Source organism: Cryptomeria japonica, chromosome 8 (assembly GCF_030272615.1).
Source record: "Cryptomeria japonica chromosome 8, Sugi_1.0, whole genome shotgun sequence".
In the NCBI taxonomy this organism is placed as follows: domain Eukaryota; kingdom Viridiplantae; phylum Streptophyta; class Pinopsida; order Cupressales; family Cupressaceae; genus Cryptomeria; species Cryptomeria japonica.
In genome coordinates, this window is record NC_081412.1 from 489,515,096 (window position 1) to 489,535,477 (window position 20,382).

The following is a 20,382-nucleotide window of genomic DNA, read 5'->3' on the forward strand; positions in this document are numbered from 1 at the left end:
TTTTTCACTATCAGATGATAAAAACATGGTTTTCAGGTTAAGGAAAGCTTTATATGGATTGAAACAGGCACCTAGAGCTTGGTATGCAAGGTTGGATAAATATCTTTTGAAGATTGGTTTTATTAAGGGTAATGTTGATAGTAATTTATATTATAAGATCACTGATGATGATATACTGATTATTGAATTATTTGTTGATGACATTATTTTTGGAGGTGAAGATAAGTTATGTATGGAATTTTCTAAGAATATTGAGAAGAAATTTGAAATGTCTATGATTGGGGAAATGAAATTTCTCTTAGGTTTGCAGATTACTCAAACGGACAAAAGTATTTTCATCTGTCAAACTAAGTATGCTAAGGAATTTTGTATGGGATATTCTAAACCGGTAATTACTCATATGGTTACAAGTGATAAATTGACAAAGGAAAGATGTTTTTGCACCGGAAAATCCTACAAGATACAAATCTATGATTGTAGGTCTACTTTATTTGACTCAGACTAGGCCTAACATAATGAATGTTGTTTGTATTGCATCTAGATTTCAAAGTGATCCTAGAGAAAACTGTGAGAGTGCAGTGAAAAGGATTTTTAGATACTTGCAAGGTACATCAGAATATGGTTTGTGGTGCCCTAAGGATGATGACTTTACTTTATGTGCATATACAAATGTTGATTAGGCTGGAGATGTTGATGATCGGAAAAGTACTTCCGGTGGAGCTTTCTTTCTTGGAAAGAAGTTGGTTTCATGGATCAGCAAGAAACAGTCATGTACTTCTTTATCTATTGTTGAAGCTGAGTATGTTATTGTTGATACTAACTATACATAGGTTCTATGGATGAAGCAAATGCTGAAGGATATCAAGGTGCATTGCACTGGACCAGTAGTTATTCACTGTGATAACTTTGTTGCTATTGACATATCAAAGAATCTGGTATTTCATTCTAAAACTAAACACATATCTATCAAGTATACATTTTTGAAGGAGAAGGTGGAAGAAAATTAATTTGGATTGGTTTATGTGAACACTAAAGAACAGATTGCAGATATTTTCACTAAACCTTTGGCTAAAGAATCATTTGAGTACCTGAGAGACAGGCTAGGGATTTCTTCTCCTCCAATAAAGAACTGATTGATGTGTTTTGGCATCAGTCTAGTATGTATTATCAGAGATATCATTTATTCTGGCATTGATGTGGGGATGCTACTACTCAGGGGGAGTAGTTAGCCTTGTGTTTCAGTGGTTTTTGTTTTTGCTTTGATATTTTCGTCAGATTTCTGGCATTGATGTCAAAGGGGGAGAGATATTGATGTGAAAAATAAAAAAGGAGTTGTATACATTAGGGGGAGTGATATATGTGTAATTTGGAGCTTTACAGAGATATCATTCACATAGGGAGTTTGGTCTTTGTTTCAGAATTTCATTGCTATATCTTTATGTGGGAGATTGTTGGATGTCTTCCATTGGGGGAGACTTGTTTGGCATTTCTTGGTACTTAGATGTTTTTTACATCTAGTGTTGCCATCAATACCAGAGGGGGAGATTGTTGGACATTTGGAGGAATTGATTATGTGTTGCATTGATGTTTTGTCATTGATGTCAACACTAGCTATTTTGGATGCTTTACCGACACCCTTCTGGTCTTGGTAGGATGTGTGGTTTCTGGTTGGTTTGGATCTGGCATGATCTCGTATGCCCTAGTATGATTTGGTTATGGAATTGGCTTATTCATGATACTCATATTCATATTCAGTTAGTTGGTTTTGGTCTTTTGATCGAATGCTATCATGTTTGCTTGGAAACTTGGTTTGTGGTTCTGGCAAGGGTTTCACCGACAGAGATTTGATGAAGATATTTGATGATATGCATAAGTGGTGTTGGTGTAGCTTCTGGTGGAGATTCAGGATGTTGATGGCGATTATGTTTGAGACTTGGCAGATGGAGATCATTTCTTTAGCATGTGGACCTATATTGGGTCTCGGTTGATCTAGGTTGTGGACCGACTTAATGTAACGTGTGGATTGGACCTCTCGATGTGTTTCTAAGATGTCTTATGAGTTTAAAATTATTTGTTTGGTCCAAGGCCGACATGTTTTGTAATTATGTAATTGGTTTATTATCTGGTGGCCGACCTGATTGTTTATGGTCGAGGGTTTGTATATATATGATGTAAGATCTCATTGTAGATCATCATGGGAATGGGATATGGATATGTAATGTGTGAATAATGTAATATCATTCAGGCAGAGGATTTGGTTGATCATTGGAGATTGAGTTGGGTTTATGTAAGAGGATTTATTCCTCTGGTATTGAGCTTAATTGGAACTGTACTCAGGCATAGGAGATGCTATCTTTGCAATTCATTCATTCTTCTGGATTTTAGTTTGGATTTCTATGTAGTCAATGAGACTCCTTTTGTGATGAGCAGTGCGCTCTAGGTTGTTGGCCTTCCTGCAAGTGGAGGCCCCTCAATCATAATTCACATACTTACTACAGAAGTATTATCTAACTGTGGGTAGGCTTCCCACCATGGGTTTTCCCTTTACCAGGTTTTCCACGTATAAATATTGGTGTCATGTGGATGGTATTTATTCTCTGCTTATTGTTTATGCTGAATTGGTTTAACTGTTATTCTGGTATTTGGTTTAAGCATTCTGGTATTATTGTTTTGGGTTCTGGTATTAAAGTTTTAATTGCTAAATGTTCTTGTAATCTGTGACAATTGATTCACCCTCCCCCCTCTCAGTTGTCTTCTGGTTATTTGAACTATCTAACACTTTGACTGATCAGTCCTTGACACCCCTACGAAAGGTTACCTTATAAATCGCCATATTCTCAATACCATTCTTCATCCACTGCCTATGAATTCTACACTTGCGACCTACCTAACTTTGATTTCTATACTCCCAAGCAATTCTAATCCCCCCATCTCCCCTCCTAGGTCATCCACACCCCTTCACAATTCAGCTAATTACATCAATGCTAGCTTACCCCCTATTAGGACCATTACCATACCATACCCTCTAATCACTTGGCAACCTCCTACTTCATCCTATCAATATATTGGTGGTGGTATACCATCTGTATCCACATAAATACCAAGGTCCAACTCAATTCACTACATTCCTAATGTCCAAAATCAACAACCTAACCTCATGAAAGAAATCCAGGACATGAAGGATCTTATAAAAAACCTTAAGGGTGAGACTCATAAGAAACCATATACATTTGAGGAAATTTTTCCATGTCCCTATGATCCTTCTCTTTTGGTAACTTCGTACCCCCCTAGTTTTGGAATGCCTAAGTTTAAAAAATACAAAGGCAAAGGGGACCCTAGAGATCATGTCCAAGAATTCTATATAGCATGTCAAGAGATCTCCTATAGTGGTGTCTACTTACACTGACTTTTTCCCAAGAGTCTTAGTGGATCTGCCCTCGCTTGGTTTTTGGCCTTACCTCATGGTTCCATCAAATCATTCTCCGACCTTGTAGAAAAGTTTGTGATCCATTATGAATATAAGATTTGAAATGAAGCCTCTATGATGGACCTATGCAACACAAATCAAAGGCTTGGAGAGACTTTTGCCAACTTCTTGCAAAGATGGTGACACCTCATTAAGAAATTCCCTTGGGACATGCCAAAGTCTTACCAAATTGAGTTATTCCTATGCAACCTAGTGCCATAAATTTCTCATCCTTTGACTTGTCAGTGTCTTGATTCCTTTGAACAAGTTACCTAGACGGGTCTAACATTAGAAAGAGTCCTCCTAGAAGAAGGTACTCTCAAACCATATTAGAAAAATTTGCAAGGCCCCTCTTCATCTAATGACAAGCCTTGGTTCTGGTCCAAATATAAAAATGGTGTCAATGATGAAGTCACCAATGCCAAGCATGTCCAAATTATGACCATCCCCACCAAACCCACCACCACTAATAATCAATTCAATAACCAATCTGATTCCCACAACCAATCCAAACACTACAATAACATCTCCATCCAAGTTCGCCCATCTTGTTCCAATAATCAATCCCAATGTGAGTATACCCCACTTGCTGAACCTATAGAGGTCATCTTCCAAAAGCTTGTCAAGGCTGGCATTGTTGTATTTCTGATGACCCGCCCTTTTGATGCAAATCAACCGAAACCTAGATGGTACAATGAGATCGAATATTGTGACTATGATCGTTTCCAAGGTCATGACACACACAAGTGTATGAAACTCAAGAATTATATCCAAGACTTAATTGACAAGGGTGATGTTGAGGTTAAATTCGCTAAACCTAGTAATTCAGACAACAAACTTAAACTGTATCAGGACCCCTTCCCTAAACATGGTAAGGATAAAATCTCATCATCTCACAAAGTCCATGATGATTACACCAACCACATTACTAGCTTTGACTCCTTGGTAGGCCACTTACAACCTGCTAATACTCATGTTAACACAATTACAATCCAAGGAGATAACCCCTTTCCACTCCTCACAGAACTAGGGTAACCATTCAAGGTGCCCCTCCCCCACAGTCATCAAATAGACCCTCCCAAGATAAGATAGTTATCCAAGGTGCCTCACCTTCCACCTCATATTCTCAAAATGACTGCAATGCCACCACCCATAGAGGGAGATTAACCATTTAGGGAGCTCCTCCTCCTCCGCAAGCTTCTATGTCATCTACCTATCGCTACGATATCCTTGATCACCTCGATAAGATGCCTACATAGATCTTCGTCCTTGAAATCCTCAAGACCTCACCTGGTCATAAAGAGATCCTTGAACAGGCCCTCCTAGAGTCTCATATTCCAGATAAAATCAATGTATCTCAATTCCAAGCCTTAATTGGCAACCTTTCTACACAACACCATCTCGTCGTCACATCCAAAGAGGCTCCATCTACTGACCCATCCCATAAAAAACCTCTTCACATTGAGGCAACCATACATAAGCATAAAATTAAGAGAGTCCTTATAGACAGCGAATCTGGATTGAATCTATATACATATAAATTGATCAAACAATTGGGTATTTCTAAAGACTTGGTTGACACATCTAACAAAATCATAACAAAATCCTATGATGATGCAGAAAGGGTCTTTAAAGGCACAATCACATTACCTCTTCAAGTGGTCCCTGCAATGATGGAAACTACTTGTCAATTCTTAGAACTTGATCTCCCCTACAACATCCCCCTTGGTTGTCCATGAATCCACTAAATTCAAGTTGTACTATCCACTTACCATCAATGCCTTAAATTCCCTTACAATGGTAGAGAGATCATGATGTTGATTGATCCATAACCCTTTCCGTATTGTAAACTTCTTGAGGGAAAACATCCTACCATTGTCCACTCAATACACTCATTCTGCCACCTCCATCCGATCCTTCCAATGTCAGATCCACCTCCTCCAAATCAAATATCAAGGTTAATATAATTGACAATGGCTATAGAGAATATACACTTCAAAATGCACTCTATGTGGGATAACTCCCACCCTCTCCCAACTCATATGGAAGACCTAAAGAAATTGAGATCCAAAAAAAACCCACAATGAAATGCAAGAAGACCACCTTTGATAAGTGGGGCTGACTTGATGAAGAGAACATAGTAACTAATGTCAATTCTTGGCTATACTGAGAAGAGGATGAAAAGCCAACAGATATTCCAAAACAAATGTATCCTAAGGCATCTTCTATTTTATAAAAAATGGGCTATAAAGGACATGGTCTTGGACCCCAAGAACAAGAAAGGAAATCACGCATCTCACCAATCTCATACAAGTACAATAGGGATTGGGGTTACTCATTGGTTCCTAAGTTTACTATCATTGGTGCTCTAATAGAACCTCTTTCTAAAATCAAAGACTCGAATGAAGATGAATTTCATGAAGTGCCTTTTGAATACCTCGATGACCTCTTTGATGATGCCTGCATTAACACCATCACCCCCATTACCCCTTCCAACCCATTAGAACTTAAATTCATTCACTCATAACTCATTGACTAGGCCCAAAAATGATCACCTACCCTTGACATCTATGTTTATGACAATGCCCTTTTGGCATTACTAAATGTGCGAGACCTTGAAAATCACACATCTATGAATGTAATCCAACTCAACAGGGAGACATACTTTGGTAGTCAAGTTGACTCCCTCAGTCACAAAAAAGGAAATAAAAAGAAGAATCAGAAGTCCCTTGGTGAAAACCTCTGTAAGGTGCCTTCAAACTTTAAAAAAGTAAAAATAAAGGACGTATCTTCTAGTGAAAACCTAGATCAGGCACTAGAAGATGAGGGATTTGACCTACCTACCATGTTTCCTCTATTGTTGAAAAGATCATCACTTCTCATTAAAGAAACATGTACCATCAACATGGGAACCGAAGATGCTCAAAAGAATGTGCTTATTGCAAAATCCCTTACAGATCAAGAGAATTATAATCTCATAAGCTTCCTTATTAAGACATAAATCAAATTTTCCTATTCATATGTTGATATGTTAGGCCTTGATCCAGAATTGGTAGTACACAACCTCTCTTTCTAACCAGACGCTAAACCAGTAAAATAGAAACTCTACAAAACGCATCCACGGATTGTCCTACTTGTGAAAGCAAAACTAAAAAGATGTTGGATGTTAGATTCATTAGACCCATTGATTATCTTGAGTGGGTCTCAAACATTATACCTGTCTGCAAACCCACTAGGGACATAAGGATTTCTATAGACTTCAGGGACCTCAACAAAGCCTACCCTAAAGATGATTTTGTTGGCATTGGATTGTCTTTGATGTCAACAATTGAGAAGATGCAGTGGAGAGATCAGACAAGATGTAGTGGAGAGTTAAAATTGATAGGTTGGAAAAAGTGTTGTTATATCATCATATAACACAAGAAGAAAGTGTGTTGACATCAATGCCAAAGGGGGAGATTGTTGGCATTGGATTGTCATTAATGTCAACAATTGAGAAGATGCAGTGGAGAGATTAGACAAGATGCAGTGGAGAGTTCAGATTGATGGGTTGGCAAAAGTGTTGTTATATCATCATATAACACACTGTGTTATATGAACAAGAAGATATAGGAGAAATACATGAAGTGTGTCATTGGGGAATGAAAATGGACAAGGATGACACAGGAAATTGTGTTGGAAATGAATAGTGAAATCTGGTCTGACTCAAAAAAAGTTTGTTGCAGTTGTCAATAACACGATGGTGGTAGTGACCATGCAGGATAGCACTAATGTATGACAGAGATGTCAATAAAATGAAGGTTATCTTGCTCTCTCTTATCCCGTAGTATGATGGATGTGGGTTGAATACCCCATGGGATAACACTCAAGTGAAAAGAATAGTGTTATTACCTTATCCCGTGTTATATGAACAAGAAGATATAGGAGAAATACATGAAGTGTGTCATTGGGGAATGAAAATGGACAAGGACGACATAGGAAATTGTGTTGGAAATGAATAGTGAAATCTGGTCTAACTCAGAAAAAGTTTGTTGCAGTTGTTAATAACACGATCGTGGTAGTGACCATGCAGGATAGCACTAATGTATGACAGAGATGTCAATAAAATGAAGGTTATCTTGCTCTCTCTTATCCCATAGTATGATGCACATGGGTTGAATACCCCATGGGATAACACTCAAGTGAAAAGAATAGTGTTATTACCTTATCTTGTGTTGTCAAATGTGTTCAATGATTATCATTCAAGATAAGAAAGTGAGAAGTGGTCAAAGTGGGGAGTTGTTCCCTCTTATCCCACAGTGTCAAATGTGAACACAAAAAGTCATGCGGGACAAGAAACTAAAGGGAATTATAAATTCCCTTATCCTGCATGAAGTAAAAGGTTGTACAAGGAATGCACGAGATAACAAAGTTAAGCGATACCTTGAAGAAAACCCTTATCCCGTGAGGGTTTACAACTGCAAGAACATTGTTGCGGGATAATACTACAAAGAAAAAGGAAAGGGCCTCAGGACAAGATGTTGCTTATCAAGGCGTAAGACAAAGCTTATCTTGCGTGACCAAGCAAGAATGAGAAGAGACTCGTAGGATAGGGACAAACAAAGACAAAGGAGGAAAACCTTATCCCATGTAGGTTGAGAGGCGCTCAGAATGTTGTGTGGGCTAACATAGAAAAATAAGACACTTGTCAAAGGAAGACAAAGGCTTATCTTGCATAGGTGAAAAGACCATGCAAATGATGTGCGAGCTAACAAAGAAAGAGGAAGGCTTGTTGAAGGTTATCTCGCGAGGCATATAACACAAAGATCAACCACAATATGAAGAGCTTGATAGTCTACATGGACGTTGACTAAGCTTGGCATGACAACATGGAATGTACGGAGCGAATCAGAGGACACCTGTTAAAAGATGAAAGGATAGTTTGCCGATAGAATTGAAGATTGTGATCGATCTTGTGGCCATGTTTGCAATCTGATAGTCTCACAAATCCACGTGGTGGTCAACCAAGTATGACCAAAAATGTTGAACAACGAATTTGATGCCACAAATGTATGCCGATAGATGAAGAAGCTTATGTGGAAGCTGATCAACATTGACCAAGTGATGTGGATGCAAAAAATGAACACAAGTGGCCTCCAAGTGGTCGATAATGAAATCCGATATGCAGAGGTCGGTGCTTGGAGAGATCTTAATGAGGTAGTTGTCAATATCCTCAGAGAAGATCAACAAAGGATGAAAGATACATTAATGGCAAACCTATTATAGTCTGTTGATGGGCTCGAGATCATCAATAGTGGTTGAATCAAATCTATTGGAAAAATCAAGTTTGCTAAAAATAGCAACCTTGTGTAGAAGGTAAACAGTATAGAGACCAAAAAGAAGAAAACAGAGCAAGGTCATTCAATGCAGGTGGTCGATTCAAGGAGGGAAATCCAATCTACTGTAGACTGTATCCTTGAAGAGAAGATTAAGTTTACTAAATTTAGTATTCTATGAATATAATGACCTGAAGATAGATAAAACACATTTAATGTGAGCGGCTAGTCTGAGATCATACTAGAAGGTGGAATAAAATCTTGTTGATGCAGAGAGCTGACTGGAGGTAGAGGCAACTTGATGTGACTCAACAGAGATGAGAATAAGACTAAGGTAGAAACAAAGATATCCACACTAGTCGATTGAAATAAATTGTCCTGAAAAAAAAAAGGTGCGTTGTTGTTGAGAAGATTATGAGAGAGGAGACAGAGAGAGTAAGAGACAAGTCAGAGCAGCAGTAGAAGCAAAAGATTGAAAGCAAAGCAGTCCGAGTAAGGTAAAGTTGAGGCAAAGAGAAGAAGACAATCAGACAAAGTAAGAAGAAAGAAACAGAGGTAGAAAGAGCTACAGAAGGAAAGCAGAGCAGGACAAGGTACAAAGAGCAGAGAGAAGAAAGACAAAAGGAAAATAGTAAGGTTCTATAAAAAATTATTGTGTAGAAAGGTATTTATTTTTGTAATTGAATCTACATTCATTGTAAATCTCTGAGTGGGTACTCAGAGTAGGGGTATGTGCTCCTTTGATCAGGTGCTCATAAAACTAGGGGTTGGTACTCCTTTGAGTAGGTGCTCACAAAACTAAGGGTTGGTGCTCCTTGAGTTGGTTATTAGAATATTAGGGGTTGGTGCTCCTTGGGTTGGTTCCCTAAAAAATCTTGTAAAATATTATTTACCTGTGAGGTTGGATTGGAGCAGTAGACTCCAACAGCTATTCTCATCGAGGTTTTTCCCACATTCGGTTTTCCTCGTACATCTGGTGTTATGTGATGTGCTCTTGTTTGTGTATGTTCTCAATTAATTTATACTAGTTGTATTAGCACACATAGTTAAAAAGTTTTAAAATACACTAATTCACCACCCCCCCCCCCATCTTAGTGTCCATTTGTGTTCTTCAATTGGTATCAGAGCTTAGGTTCTCCCTGTAGTAAAAGATTTCTCTAGCTTGGGTAGATTCTGGTTAGTGAACACAGTGGCTAGGAATGAATCCTCCTCTAAAGAACCTATATTTGATGGCACCAACAATGCCTTTTGGGGTAGAAGAATGGAAACCTACCTATCTTCCCTAAGATTTGATGTTTGGATGTCAATTAAAAATGGTTACATTGATCCTCAAGTTCCTCCTACTAACCCTGATGCTAAAAGGGAATATGAGAATAATGCTAAAGCTAAGAATGCAATCTTAAGAAGTCTATCAGATACATAGTTTGTCAAAGTCATGCATTGCACATCAGCAAAAGAAACTTGAGACAAGCTGCAGAGTGTATATGAAGGAGATACCAAAGTGAAAGAAGCCAAATTGCAAAATCTAAGAACTCAGTTTGAAAAACTGAAAAATGAAAGAAGAAGAGAAGATAGTTGATTATCTGCAAGGAGTGGATGAGATTGTGAGTGCTATAAGAGGACTTGGAGAGGAAGTAAAAGATGAAGTCACTATTAAAAAGGTTCTGAGATCACTAACCTCAAAGTATGATACAAAAGTCTCAGCTATTGAGGAAGATAAAGACTTAAAGACTTTCTTTATGGATGAATTGGTTGGCTCTCTATCTACCTATGAGATGAGAAAAATAAGTGTTGAACCTTGAAAGAGAGAAGTTGCCTTCAATACCACACAAAAAGGAAAAGAACAAGCTACAAATGAAGATGAAAATGACTCTGATGCTACTGAAGGTAACTTTGTTAGAAAGCTTAAGAAAGGATCAAGCAAGTATAGAGGAAAGCTACATTTCAAATGCTTTGATTGTGGTAAAATAGGACATTTTGTGGCTAAGTGTCCCTATAAGAAAAAGGAAAATAACAATGTGGAAGATGTCAAGGATAAGAGTAAAAGGTTTTACAAGTAAAGAAGAAGAAATTTTCAAAAGAAGAAGGTTCTTTACTCAATTTATAGTGATGTCTCTGATGATGAAAACGAATCAGATGAGAAATACAATGAAGATGGAAAAAAAACTAGTGTCTTCATGGCTCAAGAGATCCTTAATGAGAAACATAGTGGTGATCAATCTGAAAATATAGATGATAGTGAGGAAGAAGATGTAGATGTTGTGGTTGACCTTGAAGGAGATTTGGTTTGTGCTCTTAAAGAACTTGACAAAGTAAGAAAAGAGTTCAATAAATACAAGAAGTCTGTGATAAAAGAGCATGGCATACTAAACAAGAATATTGAAGAATCAAACAATAATCTTGCTTCCTTGACCACTCAATTGGGTAAAGCTAAAAGAATGTACATAGTGACTAAATCAGATTTAGAAAACAAAGAGAAAGAATATCAGAAGATGGAGGAAGAAATTGTAAATCTAAGAAAGGAACTTGAAAAGCGCAAAGATGAACTCAAGTTGAGAACCAACTATGAGGGTAGCACTGATGCTCTAGATAAAATGTTGAGCAAGCAAAAGCACTCCAAAGACACAAAGGGTGTTGGACTTGAGGCTGGACAATGTTTTAACAGTAAAGATTCATCAAACAAAGAGATACTCTTCACCTCTTCAAGTGAGAGTGAAGTCAAACAAACCTTCCCAGTCAGCAAGCCCAATGAGAAGAAGACATATGTTGTTGCTACAAAGAATAAATCAAGGAACCCACATGCTGATCCAAAAAGAAAAGCCAAGATGGATGATGGAGGTTTCACAAGATTCAAGGATACACGAAGGGTTAATTCAAGAAGACTAAGTTATGTTTCTCCAAGGAGACCAATGAAAAATAATTTCACAAGTGATTGGTATGTACCTCAGTTCCATGGCTACTATTATAAATGTAATACATATGGTCATAGAATTGTTGATTGTAAGCTTATGCGTAGGACTCCTCCTAGTTTTGAAAGTAGAAATCAATTTTCTTCTCTAAGGGATATGAATGTTATTTTTTGTCATTGTAATGGGTATGGTCATAGAAGTTATGAATGTAGGAGAAATGTAACTAAGCCCTACAATAGATTTTCAAATTCATCATTCAATGTAAATGTAAAATGCTATCATTGTCAAAACTTGGGCCAAATTGCAAAACATTGTAAGCTTAGAGCTTCCAAACAAAAGAAGAAAATGTCACCTTTGGAACCAAAGACAGAATCAGATCAGAATATGATAGTAGAGAAGAAGAAAGAATCAAAACATGTTTGTGTTGAAAAAGAAAAGGACAAAGCAGAATAAAGTTTAATTGTCCAAACTACCCTACAAGCTAAAAGGAAAAACTTGTGGGTAGTAGATAGTGGTTGCTCCAACCAGATGACTGGTGATAAGAAGAAATTCATTAATCTTGAAGATTGGAATGGTGGCTCAGTGAGGTTTGGAGATAATTCATCAATCAAAATCAAGGGTAAAGGTACTCTAAATATAGATGGAAAACTGAAAGATCATGACGTATACTATGTGGAAGGTCTGAAGCATAATCTGCGAAGTGTGATTCAAATGTGTGACAAGGGATATAACTTTACATTTGATTTAAAAGGATGTAAAATCAGAAAAGAAAGAAATGGACATCTTGTTGCTAAAGGAAAAAGGCCATATGGCAATGTATATAATCTTAAGGAATGCTTTGAGTCTCAATGTATGATGGGACAAGTTGATGAGAGTTGGCTATGGCATAGAAGACTAGGTCAGATAGATTTTGATAATCTTGTTAAAGTAAGCAAGAGAGGGTATGTGAGGCACATACCACCGAAACTTAAACTAGCTAGCACCTTTTGTGATGAGTGTCAAAGAGGAAAACAAACTAAAGAGAGTTTCAAAACAAAGGAGTACTCAACTACAAGGCCTTTAGAGCTTGTGCATACTAATTTGTGTGGGCCTACAAGAACAAGGGCCCTAAATGGAGAAAGATACTTTATGTTGCTCATAGATGATTCCTCTAGGATGGCATGGGTCACCTTCCTGCAAGACAAGTCTCAAGCCTACGAAAGATTCAAAATATTTAGTAAAATGGTTGAGAAGGAAAGTGGATGCAAGCTAAAATGTATAAGATCAAACCGTCAAGGTGAGTTCACATCAAACCAATTTGAAGACTACTATGAGAGACATGGAATCAGAAGACAATATTCAGACCCTAGGACACCACAACAAAATGGTTTTGTGGAAAGGAAGAACAAAATAGTCAAGGAGATGGCAAGAACAATGTTAAATGAAGCAAATTTGCTTGATTTTTATTGCAAAGAGGCAGTCCACGCTGTTGTATACACCTTAAACAGAGTTTAACTAAGAGTAAACAACAGAATGACACCTTCTGAGTTATGGTATTATAGGAAACCATCAGTCAAGTATTTCAAGGTGTTTGGTAGAAAGTGCTTCATCAAAAGAGATGAAGATGGATTAGGAATTTTTTATTTAAGATGTGATGAAGGTATCTTCTTGGGATACTCCACTCATAGAAAGGCCTACAAGTCTTTCAATGAAATACTAAAGAAGGTAATTGAGAGTGTACATGTGAAATTAGATGAAGATATACATAAAGGAAGACAAAACTCAATTACTCAAACCAAAGAACCATATGTTGAAGATGAAGATCAATCTGAGAGTGAACATGAAGTAGAAGCACCTAGCAAAGCACCTAACAGATATATGCAAAAGAATCATCCCGAGTACCAAATTATTGGTAACAAGAATGATTGTGTACAAACTAGAAGGAGAGATAGGAACATTAAGCAAGTAAATTTTTTCCTTATGACAGAGATGGAACCCAAGACATTTGATGAAGCCAACAAGAGTGAAGATTGGATGAAGGCAATGGAAGAGGAGTTGCAGCAGATAGAAAGGAACAAAAATGGGATTTGGTTCCTAGGCCAACAGACAAAAATGTCATTAGAACAAAATGGGTCTATAGGGACAAGGTGAATGAATAAGGCAAGGTGGTAAGGAACAAGGCAAGGCTAGTATGTAAGGGATATTCTCAGATAGAGGGCATATATTTTGAAGAAACCTTTGCACTAGTTGCAAGACTTGAAGCAATCAGAATGTTCTGGGCATTCTCAACATATAAAGGATACAAAGTATATCAAATGGATGTCAAATCTGTATTCTTGAATGGTAATCTAGAAGAAGAGGTATACATAGAGCAACCTAAAGGCTTTCACCTGCATGAAAATGAGAACTTTGTTTTTAGATTGAAAAAAGCATTATGTGGTCTAAAGCAGGCACCTATAGCATGGTATTCTAGGTTGGATAAGTAACTTCATCAGCAAGGTTTCAGAAAAGGAAATGCTGACATCAATTTATATATCAAGGCAGATGGAGACCACATGATCATAGTAGTGGTATATGTAGATGACAACATCTTTGGAGGTAACAAAGATGTTAGATATGCAAAGAATTTTCTGATCAAATGCAGTCAGAGTTTCAAATGTCCAATATTGGAGAGTTATCATATTTTCTTGGTTTGCAAATATCACAACAGAATAAGGGCATATTCATTTCTCAAACCAAGTATGATAAAGACATGTTGAAGAAATTTCAGATGGAAGACAACAAACCGGTCAGTACCCCCATGGTGATAGGATGCAAGTTGAGCAAAGATGATAAGTCACCTAGTGTTGATCAGACCTTGTATAGATCCATGATTGGAAGCCTGTTGTATCTCAAAACTTCTAGGCCTAATATTGTGCAAGTAGTGTGCATGGTAGCTAGATTCCAAGCTGCTCCAAAGAAGTCACTTGTAAATGTTGTTATAACAATCTTCAAGTATCTGCAAGGAACACTTACTTATGGCTTATGGTATCCAATGAAAGGAGATTTCACTTTGTAAGCCTATACTGATTCTGATTGAGCAGGATGTGTAGATGATAAGAAGAGAAATAGTGGTGGAGCTTTCTTCCTTGGAAATAGATAGGTCTCATGGCACAACAAGAAGCAAGAGTCTATTTCACTATCAAATACTGAAGCATAGTATATTACAGTTGTCACATGTTGCTCACAAGTTTTGTGGATGAAACATACATTAAAAGACATGCAGGTATCATTTTCAGATCCTATTGCTATTATGTGTGACAATTCAAGTGCTATAAATATATCAAAGAACCCTTTCATGCATTCTAGGACAAAGCACATTGCCATCAAGTATCATTTTCTCAGGGAAAAGGTTGTAGAGAAAGATTTAAAATTTGAATATTTGTGTAGTGGTGAACAAGTAGTTGATATCTTTACTAAGCCACTGCCCAAAGATAGCTTTGAGTACTTGAGACAAAAATTGGGTGTTGTCTCACCCTCCTTCTACACTTAAACCATTGATTTGAGATTTGTGGTTCATGGGGAGTATATTGTTTCTACACTTATCGCCTTGAACCTTATGTAGAGTCTTAGGGGAAGATTTGAATTTTTATAAGCAGTATTGGTAGTGGTTTTTTATATTGTAATAATGGTTCATCTAGCTACAGGCAGCAGAGGTCAAGAAGTTATAAAATAAATTTTTAATGTATTGCAGATGTTTCATGATCGAAATTGGAAGTTCCATTCATTGCTATAGAAAATCAAAGGGGGTGTTCATGCACAATTGATAGTTGGTTGCAACACCCTTTTCCATTGTTGTCAAAGGGGGAGAGAAGAAAGTGTGTTGACATCAATGCCAAAGGGGGAGATTGTTGGCAATGAATTTTCATTGATGTCAACAATTGAGAAGATGCAGTGGAGAGATCAGACAAGATGCAGTGGAGAGTTCAGATTGATAGGTTGGAAAAAGTGTTGTTATATCATCATATAACATGAGAAGAAAGTGCGTTGAAATCAATGCCAAAGGGGGATATTGTTGGCATTATATTGTCATTGATGTCAACAATTGAGAAGATGCAATGGAGAGATCAAACAAGATGTAGTGGAGAGTTCAGATTGATAGGTTGGCAAAAGTGTTGTTATATCATCATATAACATAGTGTTATATGCATAAGAAGATTCTAGAGAAATTAATGAAGTGTCTCATTGGGGAATGAAAATGGACAAGGAGGAAATAGACAATTATGTTGGAAATGAATAGTGAAATCTGGTCTAACTCAAAAAAAGTTTGTTGCAATTGTCAATAACACAATGGTGGTAGTGACCATGCGGGATAACACTGATGTGTGACGGAGATGTCAATAACATGCAGGTTATGTTGCTCTCTCTTATCCCACAGTATGATGGACATGGGTTGAATACCCCGTGGGATAACACTCAAGTGAAAAGAACAATGTTATTACCTTACCCCGTGTTGTCATATGTGTTCAACAATGATCATCCAGGATAATAAAGTCAGAAGTGATCAAAGCGAGGAGTTGTTCTCTATTATCCAGCGGTGTCAAATGTGCACACAAAAATTCACATGGGACAAGAAACTAAAGTGAAGCATGAATTCCCTTATCACGCATGAAGTAAAATATTTCACAAGAAATGCGCGTGATAACAAAGTTAAGTGATGCCTTGAAGGAAACCCTTATCCCGCAAGGGTTTACAACTGGAAGAACATTCTTGAGGGATAAGACTACCAAAAAAAAGGAAAGGGTCGCAGGATAAGATGTTTCTTGTCAAGGCATAAGACAAATCTTATCCTATGTGACCAAACAGGAATGAGAAGAGACTCACAGGATAGGGAAAAACAAAGAAAAAGGAGGAAAACCTTATCCCATGTAGGTTAAGAGGCACTCAGAATGTTGTGTGGGCTAACATAGAAGAAGAAGACACTTGTCAAAGGAATACAAAGGCTTATACCGCATAGGTGAAAAGACCATGCAAATGAGGTGTAGGCTAACAAAGAAAGAGGAAGGCTTGTTGAATCTTATCCCGTGAGGCGTATAACATGAAGATCAACCACAATATGAAGAGCTTGATAGTCTACATGGACATTGACCAAGCTTGACCGGACAACATGGCCTATACAGAGTGAATCAGAGGACACCTGTTGAAAAGATGAAAGGATAGTTTGCCGACAAAATTGAAGATTGTGATCGACCTTGCAGCCATGTTTGCAAGACAATAGTCTCAGAAATCCATGTGGCAGTCAACCAAGTATGACCAAAAATGATGAATGACAAATTTGATACCATGGATGCATGCCAATAGATACAGAGGCTTATGTGGTAGCTGACCGACATTGACCAAGTGATGTGGATGTAGAAAATGAAGACAAGTGGCCTCCAAGTGGTTGATAATGAAATCCGATATGTAGAGATTGTTGCTTGGAGAGATCTTAATGAGGTAGTTGTCAATCTCCTCAGAGCAAATAAATAGAGGATGAAAGACACATTAATGGTGAACCTGTTGTAGTCTGTTGATGGGCTAGAGATGATCAACAGTGGTTTGATTAGATCTGGTGGATAGATCAAGTTTGCTAAAAATAGCAACCCGATGTATAAGGTAAACAGTACATAGACCAAAAAGAATAAAATAGAGTAGGGTCACTCAATGTCGGTGGTCGATTCAAGGAGGGAAATCCAATATACTATAGACTGTATCCTTGAAGAGAATATTAAGTTTACTAAATTTAGTAATCTATGAATAGAATGACTTGAAGGCAAATAAAACACATTTAATGTGAGCGGCTAGTCTGAGATCATATTGAAGACAAAATAAAATCTTGTTGGTACAGAGAGCTAACTGGAAGTAGAGGCAACTTGATGTAACTCGATAGGAGTACTTAAGACTGAGATTGAAGTAGAAACAAAGATATCCACACTAGTCGATTGAAAGAAGTTAAGTTCTGAAAAAAAAGGTGTGTTGTTGTTGTGAAGATTATGAGAGAGGAGACAGAGAGAGTAAGAAACAAGTGAGAGCAGTAGTAGAAGGAGAAGATTGAAAGAAAAGAAGTTTGTGTAAGGTAAAGCTAAGGCAGAGAGAAGAAGAAAATAAAATAGAGGAAGAATAAAGAAACAAATGTAGAAAGAGCTACAAAAGGAAAGCAGAGCAAGACAAGGTACATATAGTAGAGAGAAGAAAGACAAAAGGAAATCAGTAAGGCGCTACAAAAATTTCTTGTGTATCACGGTATCTGATTTTGTAATTGAATCTACATTCATTCTAAATATCTGAGTGGGCTCTCAGAGCAGGGGTAGGTTCTCCTTTGAGTAGGTGCTCCTAAACCTTGGGGTTGGTGCTCCTTTGAGTAGGTGCTCATAAAACCAGGGGTTGGTGCTCCTTGAGTTGGTTCTCAAAATATGAGGGGTTGGTGCTCCTTGGGTTGGTTCCCTAAAACATCTTGTAAACTGTTATTTACCTGTGAGGCTAGATTGGAGCAATAGACTCCAACATCTATTCTCACCAAGGTTTTTCCCACATTGGGTTTTCCTCATACATCTGGTATTATGTGATGTGCTCTTGTGTGTGTATGTTCTCAATTAATTAGCAGTAGCTGTATTAGCACACATAGTTAAAAAGTTTTAAAATACACTAATTCACCCCCCCTCTCAATGTCCATTTGTGTTCTTCAATTGGTATCAGATCCTAGGTTCTCCCTATAGTAAATATTTCTCTAGCTTGGGTAGATTCTGGTTAGTGAACACAATGGCTAGGAATGAATCCTCCTCTAAAGAACATATCTTTGATGGCACCAACTATGCCTTCTGGAGTAGAAGAATGGAAAACCACCCATCTTCCCTAAGATTTGATGTCTGGATGTCAGTTAAAAATGTTTACACTATTCTTCAAGTTCCTCCTACCGACCTTAATGCTAAGAGGGAATATGAGAATAATGCTAAAGCTAAGAATGCAATCTTAAGCAGTCTGATAGATACAGAGTTTGTTAAAGTCATGCATTGCACATCAGCAAAAGAAACTTGGGACAAGCTGCAAAGTGTATATGAAGGGATACCAAAGTGAAAGAAGCCAAACTAAAAAATCTAAGAACTTAGTTTGAAAATCTGAAAATGAAAGAAGAAGATAAGATAGTTGATTATCTATAACAAGTGGATGAGACTGTGAGTGCTATAAGAGGAATTGGAAAGGAAGTAAAAGATGAAGTCACTGTCAAAAAGGTTTTGAGATCAATAACCTCAAAGTATGATACAAAAGTATCATCTATTGAGGAAGCTAAAGACTTAAAGACTTTCTCTATGGATGAATTGTTTGGCTCTATGTTTGCCTATGACATGAGAACAATAAGTGTTGAACCTTCAAAGAGAGCAATTGCCTTCAATACCACACAGAAAGGAAAAGAACAAGCTACAAATGAAGATGAAAATGACTTTTATGCTACTTAAGCTAAATTTATTAGAAAGCTCAATAAATAATCAGGAAATTATAGAGGAAAGCTACCTTTCAAATGCTTTGATTGTGGTAAAATAGGACATTTCGAGGCTAAGTGTCCCTATAAGAAAAAGGAAAAATAACAATGTGAAGATGTCAAGGATAAGAGTAAAAGATTTTAAAAGTTAAGAAGAAGAAATTTTCAAAAGAAGAAGGTTCTTTACTCAATTGCTAGTGATGTCTCTTATGATGAAAGTGAATCAGATGAGGAATACAATGAACATGAAAAACAAACTAATGTCTTCATGGCTCAAGAGATCCTTAATGAGAAACATAGTGGTGATCAATCTGAAAATATAGATGACAGTGAGGAAGAAGATGCAGATGTTGTGGTTGACCTTGAAGGAGAATTGGTTTGTGCTCTTGAAGAATTCGACAAAGTAAGAAAAGATTTCAAGAAATACAAGAAGTCGGTGATAAAAGAGCATGACTCACTAAACAAGAATATTGAAGAATCAAACAATAATCTTGTTGCCTTGACCACTTCATTGGATGAAGATAAAAGAATGTACGAAGTGACTAAATCAGATTTAGAAAACAAAGAGAAAGAATATCAGAAGACGGAGGAAGAAATTGTAAATCTGAGAAAGGAACTTGAAAAGTGCAAAGATGAACTTGAGGTGAGAACCAAGTATGAGGACAACACTAATGCTTTAGATAAAATGTTGAGCAAGCAAAAGCACTCCAAAGATATAGAGGGTGTTGGAGTTGAGGGTGGACAATGTTCTAACAGTAAAGATTCATCAGACAAAGAGATACTCTTCACCTCTTCAAGTGAGATTGAAGTCAAACAAACCTTCACAGTCAGCAAGCTCAATGAGAAGAAGACATATGATTCTGCTACAAAGAATCAGTCAAGGAACCAACATGCTGATCCAAAAAGAAAAGCCAAGATGGATGATGGAGGTTTCACAAGATTCAAGGATACATGAAGGGTTAATTCAAGAAGACCAATTTATGTTGCTCCAAGGAGACCAATGGAAAATAATTTCACAAGTGATTGGTATATACCTCAGTTCCATGGCTACTATTATAAATGTAATACATATGGTCATAGAATTGTTGATTGGTAGCTTATGCATAGGTCTCCTCCTAGTTTTGAAAGTAGAAATCAATTTTCTTCTCTAAGGGATATGAATATTATTTGTTATCATTGTAATGGGTATGGTCATAGAAGTTGTGAATGTAGGAGAAA

General features: G+C 37.2%; 1 protein-coding gene across 1 annotated transcript; it reads left to right on the forward strand.

Annotated features, from left to right (window-relative positions):
- Positions 1-11,219: 11,219 nt before the first annotated feature.
- Positions 11,220-20,119, forward strand: LOC131060072 (uncharacterized). Its single transcript, XM_057993177.2, has 2 exons — positions 11,220-11,619; positions 19,557-20,119. The coding sequence occupies exons 1-2, from the start codon at positions 11,220-11,222 to the stop codon at positions 20,117-20,119; spliced, it is 963 nt and encodes a 320-aa protein (XP_057849160.2).
- The last annotated feature ends 263 nt before the right edge of the window (positions 20,120-20,382 follow it).